The sequence below is a fragment of the Cinclus cinclus genome, chromosome 22 (genome assembly GCF_963662255.1).
Source record: "Cinclus cinclus chromosome 22, bCinCin1.1, whole genome shotgun sequence".
NCBI classification, from domain to species: Eukaryota; Metazoa; Chordata; class Aves; order Passeriformes; family Cinclidae; genus Cinclus; species Cinclus cinclus.
Genome location: NC_085067.1, coordinates 9,125,652 through 9,141,769, shown reverse-complemented (window position 1 = coordinate 9,141,769; position 16,118 = coordinate 9,125,652). Strand labels below are relative to the sequence as shown.

The 16,118-nt window shown below is 45.1% G+C and overlaps 1 protein-coding gene across 2 annotated transcripts in view; it reads right to left on the bottom strand.

Annotated features, from left to right (window-relative positions):
- Nucleotides 1–16,118, bottom strand: part of AUTS2 (activator of transcription and developmental regulator AUTS2) — a 774,806-nt gene that overhangs the window by 556,476 nt on the left and 202,212 nt on the right. For both annotated transcript variants that reach the window (XM_062507061.1, XM_062507062.1), the window contains exon 2: nucleotides 4,175–4,387. In XM_062507061.1, coding sequence (XP_062363045.1) covers nucleotides 4,175–4,387 — 213 coding nt within the window. The remainder of the gene's footprint in view (nucleotides 1–4,174; nucleotides 4,388–16,118) is intronic.

Sequence of the window (16,118 nt, the reverse complement as noted above, 5' to 3'; positions counted from 1 at the left end):
ATAGCCACTGAAATCCGCTGGCTGCCCGTAAAGGAATCCCAAATCCCAGCGGCTGCGCTCAAGGCGGTTCAGGCCTTTATCACTCACTCCGGGTGATGCAGGCTGTAGGCAGGATTCCCAAAGTGTCTGACCTCACGCCGCAGAAATACATCCCCATTTCTTCCCTTGCACAGAGCTACAGTAGGGAGCCCAAGAGATGAAACACTTCTCCGTGCTGCGTATCCCACTTGTAGCTGCTCCCAGAGCCCACCCGCAATTTTTCATTTTCAATTAGCAGCTCTTAGAAAGGTAGTAACGAAAGCAGTTGCTAAAGAGCACTGAGATGTCATTGAGAGCCTGCGAACCCAAGCTGTAAATAGCACATTGCAGATCGCTTGTGAGCGCAGTGAGCCCTCCCCGGGCCCGGGGGAGGTGACAATGCAGCCGGTGACAGCGCCGGTGACAATGCAGCCCCCTCAGCCGCGCTCCCTGCCCGGTGCTCCCCAGCCCCGGGACCCGAGAGAGCCCCCAGAGCCCCGCGAGGCCGCACAGTCCCCGCAGGGCGACCTCAGGCACCCGGGGATCCCACCCTCGGCACTCTGCTCCGCTGCCCGAGGCGCGCGGGCACGCGGTGCTGTCCCGTGTCCGTGGCAGGGGACACGGATGGCTGCCCAGATCGGGCCACCCAAAGGCTCGGCAGTCTCGAATTTAAGATGCGCAGATTCGGAGCGAGACTGCCGAGGGGATTGTGGACTTAATTCTGAGAAGGAACAGCTTCAACGCTCCCCTCCCTCCCCTTTAATTGATTCGTGTAATGGACTACGAGGTGAAAGCCAATGGTTTATAACACTTGTAGCTGGGGACTGCCAGAGTCAGCAGTGTATCTTCTGCTGCTGCTCTTCCCATTTTTCCTTTATCTCGTTACAATTTACCTCCTAATTCATTTCTCCATCATGAGTTTTCTTCCCTCTATTTATCTTCCGCCTCCTATTTATTACCATTTGTCTCCTTCCCTGCACTCCTGCAGTATCTGGGGTTGGGATTTGATATTCTGGAAGCGTCTCTGCAATGAGGTGGCAAAGGCAGAGCCCAGCAGCCCCTGGCTCTCGTGCCAGAGTGAGCCATGAGAGCCAGCCAAGGCACCCCTGGCCCAACACATACACTTTTGGTTTAGCAGCACATCCAGAGATGATCCTCTTCTGCAAGAAGATGCAAGAACCTCCCACCAGATGAAGAAAAACAGTGAAGGAAATGAAGGTCTTCTGCTCTTTCCAAATCACACACCCACTGAACAAGGAGAAATGATCCTTCCCCCTCATTATCAAAATACTCTCAACCCTCCTTGTGCCCTGAAATCTCATTGTTTCCTGGTATGCCCCACTGTGCTCAGACCTCGAGGAATAAAATCTCATTAAAACCCATTAAAAAATGTTTGCCACCCTTTTACTAGTTTAAAAATGTTCACTTTAAGATTTCCAAATGATTTTTACAGAAAGCACATAAAAACATGCCATCACCAATTAACGTAAAGGAAATTAAATTTAAAACGCTGGAGAAATATTCTGATGAGTCTTATGTTTGCTTAACACTAAAATTTCCTTGAGGCATTTAATAAGCACATTTATAAAAGCTCACAAAGCAGAGTTCAAAAGTCTTCTCGCTAGTAAAATATGAGCCTTAATTAACCTACAGTTTCACATTTTCTGGATTTCAATAAACCTGTAGGCATTTCAGCAGAGCTGGATAAATACCTGCATGAATACTGCGAGGATTTTCTCTGAAAACTAATTAGCAATGCTTTCAATAGCTGACTTCAACTAAATCTGTTTGACAAGGGAGCTTCATACCCTAAATCCTGCAGTGAGAGCTACTTCCAGCAGATAACAGATTTCACAGGAAAGCATATCCAACATGACTGTGAACCACTGGAAAAACTATGAATGAGATCTCCAGGTATAAAATGTGTCCCAGCAAGGACAGACTGCAGCCAAGGTCTCCTGTGAGCAGAGGAATTCAAGTGACAGCTCTGAGATTGCATCCCGCCATCCAGCTACCCTAATCACAGGTGACAATTCAGGATTCCCCCAGGGACAGCAGAGGCAGGATAAATTGTTTATGTATCAAATAGAAAGTCCTAATATAGCAAGGACACTGTATACATGCAGAAGCCTCCTGAACCTTAAGTGGCTCTGGACACTCCTGCTGTGTCACACACAAACCACAGTGGCCACATTCTTGGCTCACTGCCATCTGAGAAGGTTGTTAGACAAATCTACTTCCCCTTCAGAAGCCCAGGGATTTGGTGGGATGGATCTGGGTGGGGAAACCAACCCAAGGTGTGCAGCCAGTAGTCACTTGAGGTGGAAGAGTGTAACATCATCAGAAAAAAGCATGCTCAGGACTTAGCAATCTCCTCCTTCTTTTGTGCTCTTCACCATTTCTCTTGAAAGAGGTCAGAAAATGCTTAGCCCAAACTCTTTCTATAGGTGGTAGGCATGCCTTTCCAAAGAACTTTGTAGTCTTTTCCATGACATCTTTTTTCCATGTTAAGTGCCAAAGCTGTATGGGTCTGTCAGCACCTACACTGTTCATAAGACTTAAATGTTCTTATCTGAGGAGCTCTACCCCTACCAAATGTATTACATTTACATTGAGCAAGATACTTTATTTCCTCTCAGTGGTATGCCTTAGGAATTAGGCAGACTACTCAGATTTATCAGGTCAAAGGAAAAACATTTTCCATGGTATTTGTCAACTCAATACCTTCCAAGCCAATGCATATTCATTCCCAAAAACACAACCTCACAAATAATCTGCAACAGCAGGGAGGCCAATTTCCTTCACAGATGAAATTCTGGGCAGAAAGATTCCACCTGACATTAGGTCCCACTAGGAGAGTTCACAGTGCACACAGTCAGTTCTGCTGCCCAAAGCAGACACATCTGACAGACCAAAACAGAACAGAGACCACTGAGGTGAACACCGAAACAATCAAGGAAACACAGCAACCTTCAGTATCTACAGATAATGGAATCATTGCATCAAGTATCCGGAAGAGTCTTCCCCAACTTCCTTTAAAATACCAAGAAAAATTAAATCAGAAGAAACACCTTTAACAGCTGGTAGTGTAGAACAGGCATTTTACAATGTCTTTGTTCTGCTAAAGTGCTGCATAGTCTCTTACTGTATTTCTATATTCAGCTTAACATATAGGCTTCAAAATTATAATGAAAACCTATTTCTTTCCAGTTTCTCTAACTCTGTATATCAAAACTGAATACAACTCAGCATACTTGTCACCCTCAATGTTCCTTCCATGTCTCTGAACTCACAAAATGAGAAGCAGTGAATTCTCACTATTTTCTACGAGTTTCCCTGCCAAGCAAGGTTTGGTTTGCGCTAAACAAGGATGAAAACTGATTCCATGAATATCAGCCATCTCCATTAAACCTTTAAATTTTGGTTCAAGAGTCATTAATATCACTCAAATACAGGCAAAAGCTAACCTAGTCACTACTACCATGTACTAGTATCAGCATCATAGAAATCGCACTTGTCACACTTTCTTCTTTAAAAAACACAACAAACACAACACTGCACAGTCACAAAGACAAATACAGTGTTTAAAGCCTCAAGCTTTGCAAAGCTGGATGTTGCCTGCTCACCTCCACCACTGTTGGGAAGGCAGAAGTTCTTGCTTAGGGTGGGTGATCAGTAACCCAGGGGAGCAGATACCAGCACCATTGACACCTCACAAATGAGGTCCTCACTCTAATCAGTCTTAGAGCTTTGCCTTGATTAAGAACTGCCCTTCTTGCAATTGCCTCACCTCACCCTGGATGTTCAGAGGGCTCTTCTGCTTCTGTGTACAAAGCCTGAAGACAAGAAGGTCTTTATAGTTGGCCTCATAGTCACAGAGGGACCCCATTTGTTTGCCCTGACAGTCTCACAGCCAGCCTGTGGAAAGCTCTTCCCCCCTTTACACATTTATGAGTCAGGTCAGCATCAATGCACCACTTGCTCTCCCTCTCACTCTGCCAGTGCCAGGTGCACCATGTCGCACCAAGAGCCCAAGAACAAAACAACTACAAAATCATTAAAATAAGACATCCTACAAAATAAGAAATTGGCTTCTACATACCATGAGCCAACGGGCAGAGCCCTCCCTCCCCGCAGCAGGAAACTTGTGTCCCACCTGTCTGAGGCCCTTGGGTAACTTCTTCCGTTTCCCAAGGTGCTGGCACAGGTTTCGGTCATTTTCCCGGTCGGAGCTGTACTGGTGGTGGTGGTGGAACCTGTTCTTTTTTGGAAGATACGACAGCCCATTGGTAAGTGCTTCCCGTTTCTTCTTGGCTAGAGGGTTCTGTCGCTTCTCCACACGTTCCTGAGGTTTCAGAGCTACGTCCTTCTGCAGAGGGAGGAAAAAAAAAACACAGTGGTCAAACTACAGCTCTGGTTTGGTTCCAGGTGATCAGCAAAGCACTCTCAGGGCAGTCCTGCAGTCACCAGAAAAGGAACAAACCCACTCTTCACTGATGCCCTCTTAATCAAAACACAGGCAAAAGCTAAATAAAATTGGCAGGATGAAGAGAGTGCATGGAAGGACACACATCCCCCTTGAGACTTCATACAGTCAACCTCAATTCTCATAAGCATCTCATGTATCAAGACAGCACACATTTAGAACACAGCGTTTGTTTATAATGCTGAAATGATTTAAACAATTCTTGACTTTCCAATATTTATTTTTATTATTTCTTGTATCTTGAGAAGCCAAGGCACTAGCTAACCTAAATCCAATTAGGGCCAATGAATCTGCATTGACTTCAGGGCACACTTCCCTCAAGCCTGACTTAAGCAGTAGATTTCCAGATCTCAGGGAGAGGGGTGAAAAGTGCATGAAAAAAGCAACTTGTATTTGAAAACTTTGTCACTGACCCTTTAACCCCCAGAATTGATGTCTGTCTATAAAGAAATACTCCACTCTTGTAACACAAATGTGAGATTTGTCACTTAGCCCACAGCTGTTTTCTTACAAATAACCTGCAACACACAGAAACCCTATTTTCATTTCAAATAAATGTTACTTGAAATGAATCTTTTTCAACAGCACAGAATTCAAGGCAGAGGAAGAGAAGGCTAGAGAATTCATTAGGAGAGAAGAATGAGAAGCTACTGAGAAGATGTTAATTACAGTGCATATTCTGCACCCAATAAATGCAGGAGGCTGAGTCACATCTCTTGCCAGAACTGCCCACGTCGGGCTCTGGTGCTGCCCTGTCAGGGGAAGTTCCTGGAGCAGAGTGGTGCTTTCAGCACTGACTGCTTGGGCCAGAAGCTACCATGCCCACCATAAAGTGCTGGGTAATCTTGTGAGCCTTTCAGCTGCTGTTTATAGTCACTGACACCAGGAAGGGCTATTGGTCCCTGTGTCACATAAAGACTGAGGCTCAGGAGAACATAATTCAAATTATGGCACCGTTTTATGCAAAAAAAAATATGCCTAAAGGCAAAAAGCAGTTTGGCTTTAATTAAAGACTGCTCCCTAAATGACTCTCTAAGACACAAGTGCTTCACAAAATTCATAACTGAAACCAATGAGATGATTAATTAAACTGAAGACAGTTGTTAAAATTTGATATTTAGCATAGGGAATGATTTTACAGGCATTAAAGATGGGAGGACTGAACAGAAGCTGTAAGACATTTTTCTACCTCTTCTATCTTTTTTTCACCTAAGAAGAAAAGTCCTTCACCACAGGACTTTTCCCTGGGTTTTTCTTCACAGTGTTATTCATATCCAAAAAGTTAGGAGCCATATCCAGCCTCATCAAAGAGAATTTGAGCATCCTTAGCTACAACACAGGATCAGAAATTTAAGAACCTTCTGTGTCTGCTCACTGGTTCCTCCCTGGCTCTACTGGAAAAGAGTTCAGGAGTAGCACTGATCTTCCTTAAATGCTTTGGGATCTCCTTGTACACAAGCTGCAGGATCCAATGGAGCTGCCCAAGGAAATCAAAAGCAAGAACACACACAGCACACCTTCTTTTCTCAGCACACCTTCTTTTCTTTTCTTTTCTCAGCACACCTTCTGCCTCCCTTCCCAGGAAGGTTTTAGGTTTAGCTCCATGCTATTAATGCAGGAAGGCAAATTCTCAGGTTTAGTAACTATTTCACCAGTGCTCCCCACCAACAGTCGTAAAACTACAGCATCCACAAACACACCTCCTGGATAGCAAGGGCAGTTATGAAATAGCAGATATGATATGTTAGAACTGATTTGTAACTTAGGATAGCTATCCTGCTGCTGACAGTTTTTTTTTTTTTTTTCAGTTCAGCCTAAAAAAAATCCAATGTTTTATGAGTAGAACATTATACCAGCAAAGTCTTCTGTTAAAACACAGAGCTCATGTTTGTAGATACAAATGCTGTTCAAGAGGATTCATTCTAAATGTGAAAGGCTGAAGGAGTGAACAAAGGGGAAACTTTCTGGGAAAAAAAAATAATTCTTCTAATGACTAAGTAGCTTTTGTGGGATTTTTTCCCCCCAGCTGTGTGTGATCTAAATGAAAGAGTGGCAGGCTTCCAGAAGCTTATAAAATGTCTAATGGGGCCAGGCACTTCCATCAAGAAATAACGTGTTCCTATTAGCTTTAAAGGGGGTGTCAGATGGATCAGACTCAGCAGATCACTGTGCATGTACCTGGGATGACCCTTCCTCAGAGCCCATGTTCCAGACAGCCGCATGAGGCTTCACAAATTGTCAGATTCACCTAAGAAACGTGGAGCTCAGGAGAACTGGGAGGAACGAATCTGCTCACACACCTGTGGCAAAGATGAGTGACACCAAATCCACAAAGCCTTCCCAACCTGGATGGAAAGGCACCTTCCAGGGCAGAACGATTGGCAGGAATGTTCAAAATTAAGGAATGTTCCTCTTCTGCTCACAAGCAAAGAGAGGCCAAGGAGCTCCAGACATGCCTAACTTGTGAAAGGGGCTTTAAATGTTGTGTGGTGGGTGGGCTTGCTATGAAATTTAGCCATAAGGATTGGTGTTTAGACAACCCTGTTCCTCCAGAAGAGCTGACTGCTTTTCACCAGCTGACAGCACTGTGGGGAACATGACAGAGTTCTGGGGATCAAACCCTTGGTGAGGGACCTGTGGGGTAGAGCCTCTCAAGGATTTCAACAGAGACACGACTTGGCCTGAAAATAAATATGTACAGAGAAATGTGGGCTAAATTATACATCTGCAGACTAGATGAGGATATGCAAGAGAACATACACGATAAAAGAATAAAAATTTAGACACAGGTGGACAACATGCATTAAAAGTAGTTTGAATGGGGCTCTCCCAGGGTGTTCTCCTCGTGTTTGAGGGTGCAGGAGTGCCTGGGATTATCTCAGATTCTGCCCCGTGGAGCCCCCAGGCTCTGTGGAGGCAGTGCTTGGCTGGGAACCACAGCCCTGCATAAATCACTTCCCCACTTGCTGCCCTTTCTCCCTCATCCCATTTTTATCTTTCCCTTGTTTAGATAGGACAATAGCTGTACCACGCCGTGTGCTAGTACATTAGCCAGCACAATCTTAATTACAGACTTCAGGCATCATCATGATTAGAGTAATAAGCTGTAATTACTCTAAGGTGACAGGACTGCACAAACCTTATCTACATAGATAAGAAGATGTAGTAATATTTCATGTTGAGACACATTTTTCAGCAGCTACCCATGGAGTGCATTCTGCCTGAGCAGACCCCATGAACACTTGCAGTCTCTAATGGAGGTTTTTCTCCTCTCCTGCCAGCATACAAGCCCACACATTATTAAGTAAATCCTACAAACATATTAGGCACAGTTTAAAACCATCTCTTTCAGAGATATCTTTCATCAGTAAAGTGCCTTAAGTGTATCAGGAAGGTGACTTAAATGTATAAATATGTAATTACACACAATTCAATACAAAAGTGCATTAATATTTATGAATGTACTGTATAATCTAAAAAAAAAAATCCATTTGTTTTATTTCTATTGGGCACATTAATCAGTCTGGTGCTGCTGTAGGTGCCCTGGTGGGGAAGGGCCTGTGGTGCTGAGCAGGCTCCTGCCTGGCAGGGCACTGCAATCACCTGGCTCCAGTCAGCACCCACAGCTCCAGCCCAGCCCTGCCCCAGCCCAGGGCAGGAGAAGCAGCCCCCAGCTCCTTCAGGTCATTTCTCAAGGCAGGAGGTCTGAAGGGAGCTGTGCCTGATTTATTTCAGCAAAGTCCATCTTCTTGATACAGAAATGACAACTCATTGATTAAAAATCAAACCCTCAGTGGCAGCAGAGCAGGGTTGTGGGGTACACACATCACCCCTATGAGCCCCACCCCAGAGTCAGTCCACCCTCTGACAACAACTGAAAAACTACCTGGGAAGAACTCTGTTCCACTCCTTATTACAGGGCTTTTTCTGTGGGAATGCTGGATGAAAAACAACTAGCAAACACACTGCAGAAATTTCTCTGGATGAACATTTCAGGTGCTGCTCAGGGATTTCAAACCATCTTTGTGGATTAGCACTACAATTTCATTGTTTTAAAAATTTTCTTTCTGAATTTGCACTGAATGTGACATCAGTAAAATACAACTTTTAAAAACTGATTATTAAAAACAGGAGTAGTTTACACTGCAGTGATAGTTAAACCAAATTACAGTTGCAAGAGTCTACAACTATATTCCAATTATTTGCTCCCCGGGTTCTTGCAAAAGTCTTCTACAGTTCTATATCAGAACTCAACAATTTATCCTTCACTCCAAGAGTAAAGAAATTATAAAGACATTTTTTAAAACATCATATAGTTATGAAATATCAGTGTAATACTCCACTTTAAACACAAGTATTTAGCAAATCAAGTTTGAAGCTGCCAGTCTGCCCTGTTCACTATTCAGACATCCAAACACCTGTGTCAAACAGACCTGTAAGAAAGGAACTTCTGGAGCCTTTCAAGGTGCAAACAATTCACGTTTGATTGGGATCATTAATGCAGAAGCAAGAAGCCAATTAAGGGAAAAGAAAGTACATTTTCAGCAGCTACAAAAGTCGATTTGAAATTGTTTCCCAGTTCCATCCCGAGCCTAGGACAGCCTGGCCCCTCAGCCTGCTGTCAGCTGCAGCAGCTTGGAGGGACAGGACAGGACAAGGAACAGCCAAAGGGAACAGCACAGAAACAGAGAAAGGATGGCAAAACCACCACCCCACATCCACCCACTACACTGGGTACAGAGGTTTAGCTTGCAAGAAATCAGGATGCCTGCAGGGTACAGCTGCAGGGAGAAATGCTGCAGCCTGGCCAGCGCAGAGCCCCAGAATGGGTGAGGTTGGAAGGGACCTCAAGGCCCACCCAGTGCCACCCCCTGCCATGGCAGGGACACCTTCCACTGTCCCCGGCTGCTCCAACCCCAATGTCCAGCCTGGCCTTGGGCACTGCCAGGGATCCAGGGGCAGCCACAGCTGCTCTGGGCACCCTGTGCCAGCCCTGCCCACCCTCCCAGGGAAGCATCACACAGGGGGAATCCTTAGCTGGGAATCCAGGACAGCAACATGCACAAACTGAACCCAAACCTGCACACATCGCTGCACAAACTGAACCAAAACCCCTCAGAAACACTGCTAGTCTAAGGGTACCCAATTTGCCATCATATCTTGACAGTCCCCATCAACTCCTACTGTATTTCTGTTACACTGGAGAATTTTTACAGCTGATGGATGAAAATCTCCAAAATCTTCAATACCTCTCACATGTTTCATAGTTTGCTATTTTAATTCCAGCAGAAACAACAAGATGTAAAGGTCAGGAAACAATGCACTGAGCAGTCCCTCTAATCAAAATCAAAAAATAAAATGAGATGCTTATTAATTTACCATTAATTTACCTCCAGATAAAATAGTTAAATGTACTGTGTATTCTGATCAACTGCTAGTTTCTCAGAAGCATTTATATAGGGGGAAAAAATTGAAAACACTCTTAAAATAACACCTGGGAAAAAAAGAAGGCAGGAGTAAAGCACAGTGCAAAAGAGAAAAGGATTCTCAGTGACACTATTATGGTGTTTTAAAATGCAAGGGACTGGGAAGAGAGGTGTGATGTCAACTATATTGGGTACAGTAGCCCATCCACTAATCCCAGCAATTCCTTCACCACAAGACCTCCACAGAAAGGTTTAATCTTGTTTTGTTTGCTTTGATTCCATAAAGTTGCAATCCATTGCCTCCTGCATCTCCCTGGAATCTGAAAACAAAGTGTTTCAGTGTTGTGCAAAAGCAATTGTGCAACAGAATGGGGATGAAAGGCAGTGCCAGGCTGGGGGATGCTGGGGTGGTGCAGAGGAAGGAAAACAATAGCAGAGCAAGTTGCTGTCTGCTCCAGATATGCTATGTGAAAGCACTTCTGTAGCTAAGAGATTGCTTTGATTTTTCATCCCGAAATCATTTGTTAACAATAGCATTGATAAACAGAAGGCTCTTTTTCAGGTCCTGCCGATTTAAATTACACACAAAAATACATTAAGGCAACATTATTGAGGTTACAAAGTCAAGGGCTTGGAAGTTATGAAAGGCCAGGATTAAGGCTGCAGCCACCACCTTAATTCAGGCTTCTTGTGATGCACACCAAGATACAATCTTTAATTACATGATCCCATGCTCCTATTTCCCTACACAGAATGGAAGGTGTTCAGCTAATGAGCAACCACTCAGGATTTTGTTTGTTCCTCTTTGTCCATGGTGTGGACCTGGGCCTTGTTTACTGACACTCCATTCACACCCTCCTCTGCATGCACAATGATTAATTTCCTCAAGGGCTTTTCTGTACAGCAACTCAGATAGTATCAGACAGATACTCAACAAATACCAATAGCCTGTTTTCCAAAGGTATTTCACTATTCCCATTTTATAGGTGGCAACAACAGTCCTGACATGTTCAGGTCCCAAACATCTGCTAATTTTAAGCAGTCATTGGGAAACACATGGGGTTTGATTTTTTTCAGGGAACTTGGCTCCATAGAGCACTTTCTCTAATGTAGCACAGCCTTCATTGATTTCAGCAGCTGCTGGGAGTGCTGAGCACTCCTGAAAATTGGGCTTTAATGTGTTATAAGGATACAGGGAAGAGCTGTTTCTAAACTAATGTACTGCCATGGCCTCCCTCAATGACACACAGCAAATACAAGCTGGAGGTAGAGGAAATCTAAGACTCTGGTGCCAGCTGTTGACCTGGCAAAAGCTGGTGTCGTACATGAAGATGAGCATCAGAGCAATAGATTGCTATTCATTTATTTCATGTTTTTCAAACATGACATTGTATTCTCAGCCATTTTGTTCTCCCCTCCCTTCTCTTTTTTGTCACTCAAATGCTGTGCCATAACACGTTACAGTTGTGCAGAACAGTTAAGAAATTACTGGAGCCTGTACAACCTGAGTTAGCAAAAACCTCATCTTGGAGCCAGTGCTGAGGAAGTGCTGAGCAATGCCAGCCTTGACTGCAGAGCCATGGATTTGTTTTTCTTGAAGCTGCTGGCTTTGTGGAAAGCAAAGTACACACAGTTGATTCTGCTCTGACTGGTTCAGCCAGAAGCCTGTGTGCATCTGCCAAGAGATCCTGAAGCTCTGGCTCCAGCCAGCTTCTGCCAGCCTAAAACTCCCATTGTGTTTTCTCTAGAGACTTTTCTCGGTCTAAAACCAGTTGCCAGCAAAGTCCAAGGTTATGTCTTTGCTGCAGATTTGACTCAGTGACCTCCAGCACACCTGGGGCTGCCTTTTTGAGGCTGCAACAGCAGCGAGACTTGGCCTGTCCCAGCAGCGGATCCGTGTCCTCTGCTGACACCATCTCAGCCACGTTCCTCAACTCCTCATGCAAACTCTTCAACTGCCAGGTGTCCCTGCACCTCCAGGCTCTGATCCTGGCAGAGCAGCCAGGGCTGTGCTGCCCACGCTGCCCCTCCAGCCCATCCCTGCTCCCTGAGCATGACTGAGCAGAATCAGCCCCAGCTCCCAGTGCTGCCAACACCACAGGTCCAAACCCCTCCACCCCACCATGCTCCAGCCAGCTCACAGCCCCGGGGCTGCTCACACGTGCAGCCCTTGGAGCCAGGGGAAATGCATTCCCACTGGCCCCGTGTTTATCTCTCAGCACTGTGCCTTAAATAAATGTGCTTGACTTACCCTGGGAGCAGCAGGGCCACGTGCTCACATTTATTTTCTTTGTTTGAGGAATGAAAAGAAATAGAAAAGAGATGTGGAGAGAGTCCCTAGGGATGTTCCCTTTAAATCTCCATGCCAGGGAAGAGGGCTCCAGTGCTCCTGCACTGCCCAGTTAGGATTAGAGGTAAGGCAGAGAGGAGCACTGAGCCAGCTCCTGAAGCAGTGCTGAGTTTGGGTTGTCCCCTATGCTGTGACATACCAGTGGCTCAGTTATGGTGATACAGATCCTGAGGACACAGCACTGTCCCAGCCAGCCAAGCCTTGCACAGCACTGCCCTGGTGTGGAGCAGGAGCACATCCAGCTGTGGGCACGGGCTGGGACTGGCATCTCCCACAGCTGTCCTTGCCTCGGTTCAAGGGGCAGCTTCAGGTCAGAGCAGGGCCAGGAATATTTGTCCTTGGAAAACAGGCTGTTCATGGTGGAGAGAACCCAACTGAACAGTTATCAAGAACCACATAAAACAATATGAAACACAAATATTTCAGTATGTCTAAATAATTGAGCAACTCCTCAGTTCTCCTCCAAAACTTCTGGATTTTTTTCTTCACATAGTTCTCTTAATTTTCACCTTTTTTCTCATTTAGAATGGAAAAAAATATTTTAAAATTTCAAACTTTCTCCCAAAAATAAAAGTTTTGTACATTTGTATCAGTAGTTATACAGGATTTGCATATACTGATCAAAACACACATTCCAGATTTCACTGGAGGGAAATACAATTCCACTGCAGGAGCTGCTGGCACAAAGCTGGTGTGGGCTCCTCCACCCTTCACGCGTATTGTGTTCTCTGAATAATTCAAACAGCACTTGGGGTGGCAGGCCATAGATCCAGGCAAGGAGTTAGTGGGCCAATACATTTTACATTTAAAGGATATCCCCCTTACCGAAGGGTTAGAAAAATGCATGTGGGCTTAGACAGCTCTCATCCCCGCCATCCCTGCACTGGGAAACAGATGACTTCAGCCTCACACTGGCACCATTCATTAGCACAGCACTCAGCAGTCATAAAAAATGTATTATGGTTTGTAAATTGAATCAGAAGCACCTCTGCATTCCTTGTCTTGTGGGAAGATGGTGCAGCACCAGGAAAGTCCTGTGCATTCCAAAGGTCTAAGGATGCTCCCTAGAATCTCCTGGCACAGAAAGGCACTGAGCTGGGACACGCTTGGCTTTGCTGTGCTGCCCTGTCAGCCTCGAGGCTGGATGAGAAAAGGGTAGAGGCTGGAGCTGAGACAGAGACACCACCCTGAGACAACCCAGGTAAAAACAAGAGGAAACTGCTGTAGGGAGAGATGGAAACGTCCGTGCCATGCCCTTCTGCATCACACAGGCAGCCTTACACACACAGGGAATGCAGAGCATCCTCTGCACACCCAAGCCAGCAAGACAGAGAACGCAAAAATGAGCAAAGGAAAGGGCAGAATTAGCAGAACCACTCATGGACTATGCCAGGTGGTGCAATCCATGAGTAATCCAACCTGCGGATTTCTTCACCCAACCAAAAAATCTCCAAATAATAATGGGTTTTAATTATTGAGCCTTAAGAAAAAGTTAATCTATTTTAAAACAACTCTTTTCATCTTGTAAATCAAGAATTCAAACTACTCAACACAGGAGCTTTTCTGTCTTCTAAGCTCCTACTGTCTCATATTCCTCTGGATTTTCTTTCTTCTTCTCTAGGAACTCCTTCACTCTACCACTCTTTTGGCATGTGGGATACAGCCAAAAAGACTGATGAGGAAAGATTTTAAAGAGAAATACAGAAAATAAGGAGAGAGAAAGAGAGCTCAGCTAGGACCTGAGGACGGCAACACTTAAGGTGAGCTTGGCAATATTCCTCATTAGGAAAAGGATCAAAACCTTTTTGCAATTAGAGGGAAAAGAGAAACAATGGTTCCATTTCCCATCTGCAAATGAAACCACCTTCTAGCATTCAGGCTGAAAAAAAATGGTAAAGAACAAAAGTTTAAGAAATAGAGCAATATGTAACCTTTCCATTTGCTGGCTTACTCTTCCCCAGGGAAATAGATACAGTGAAGATAAATTTGATGATCAAAAACTCAGAGGGATTGTACGGTGCTGATCACTGGCAAATCCCCCTCTCTGCAGTTCAGAACACAGCTTAGCATAACAGACAAGATTTATCATTGCCCTGTCCTTTGCACCACTTACAAAGGAGACATAAGTTGCTCCTATCTCAAGAGTCCTCACTCATGCACATGAGGAAATAAATACCAGAAGCGTTCTGCTGTTCCTGTACAAAGGTATAAATAAACCCTTGTGCCCGACACAGAGCCCAGACCCCTTGGGAAAATGCCACATTTTCCACCTCTATTTTTGCACAGCTGTGAAGACATCACATCCTGGCTTCAGCTCTGGGCTGAGTGGATGCTCCAAAGTCTTTGTGGGATCACCCAAAAACCCACCAGGTACATACAGCAATTCCTAGGAGGTGAAAAAGATCCTCCCTTCCATTTGTATGTAGAATACCGAGTCTCCAGTTAAATGGGCACAGAACACAGCATGAATAATTGATCAGGGAAAACCAGAGATGGCTGCCTTCTCCAGTTTTATCTCAGGGCACAGAACCTGCAAAGCCACCTCATACAGCAGAGAAAAAGAGGATTTCCTTCACAGTTATGCTGTGGCTGGAAACATAATGTCTTCTGCAAATATTCAAGATATTTTGTAGATGGATCTTTTAAAACGTGTCATCTAATATTCAGGGCTATTTAGTGGCTGGAAAAAGCAATTACTGTAATATTTCTTGTTTATAGCCACCTAAAAGCTACAAATTTAACTTGGTAGGGATGCACAGTCGGGGGATCCAATTCTAAAGCAGAACATCTCAAGTCAAGAGCTTTGTTAATGCCTGCAGCAAACTGGCAAGGAGTTACAAAAGCTGTGAATCACATCACTTCAGCAGCACTTAGAGTCAAACCCCACTTCATCGCCTTGACTGAACTCGGAACCATTCCTGCTGCAGGAATCATCCCAACTCCTGTCTCTGTAAAACCTGCCTCGAGCAGGAATAGATAGCTGAAGAGAATAAGAACCATAAGCAGGAAATCAGTCTGCACTGGGAAGGAAACCTTTCCTAGGAAAGACTTGTTTTCTAAACTGCTTGTAGGGGCCAGTATCCAAATCTCTCCTGTCTGACCTTATCACCACTGTGCCCTGCCAGGCACAGGACTGCGCTGGCCAGGCTGGAAGGTGAGTTATTCATGTGGGGGCTTGGAGGTGGATGTGGGAATTCCTGATCTCCCCCTGTGACCTGCAGCACTCAGCTAAGCCCTAGACCACAAAGAAGGTATTCAGGGGCCTAAAACTATTTAATTCCCATTGACTGGTTTTCCAAAGGAAATAAATGGCTCCATGAGTTTGGGCTTCAGCCCTCCCATGCAGCAGAGCTCATCTGTGAAATGGAAGTAAAGCCACATCCTGTTCCATCAGTGCTTCACGGGGCTAAATCCTGGAAGAGGGAAATGGAGCAGGCGCCCGGGAACAAGGGGATCACAACCTGGTTATGGAGAGCAAACAGGTCGTGCAGGGTGAGGGGGTCACGGCACACGTCCCTCCTCCAGACCCAGACCAAGGCAGCCCTTCCCGACAGCAAACAGGAGTGATCACTGCTCACCCCACAAGGCATGTGAGGGCTAGCACTGCCCATTTGTTTATTTTGGGAACAACAGCAAAGCCATCTCTCCTCTTCCAATCCTCTGCAGCCCTTCAATGTTATCAGGCCAAGCCACCACAGCCAGGGCATTCCAGAGACCCTTCCCAAGCACTTCCTGCACTTCCCTTGTTCTGCCCCAGCTGATGTGTGGGGTGGGAAATGTCTTTTGTATCTTCTCCATCATCCTTAAGGGAAGAGATGAGCATCTGCAGCCTCAGTGC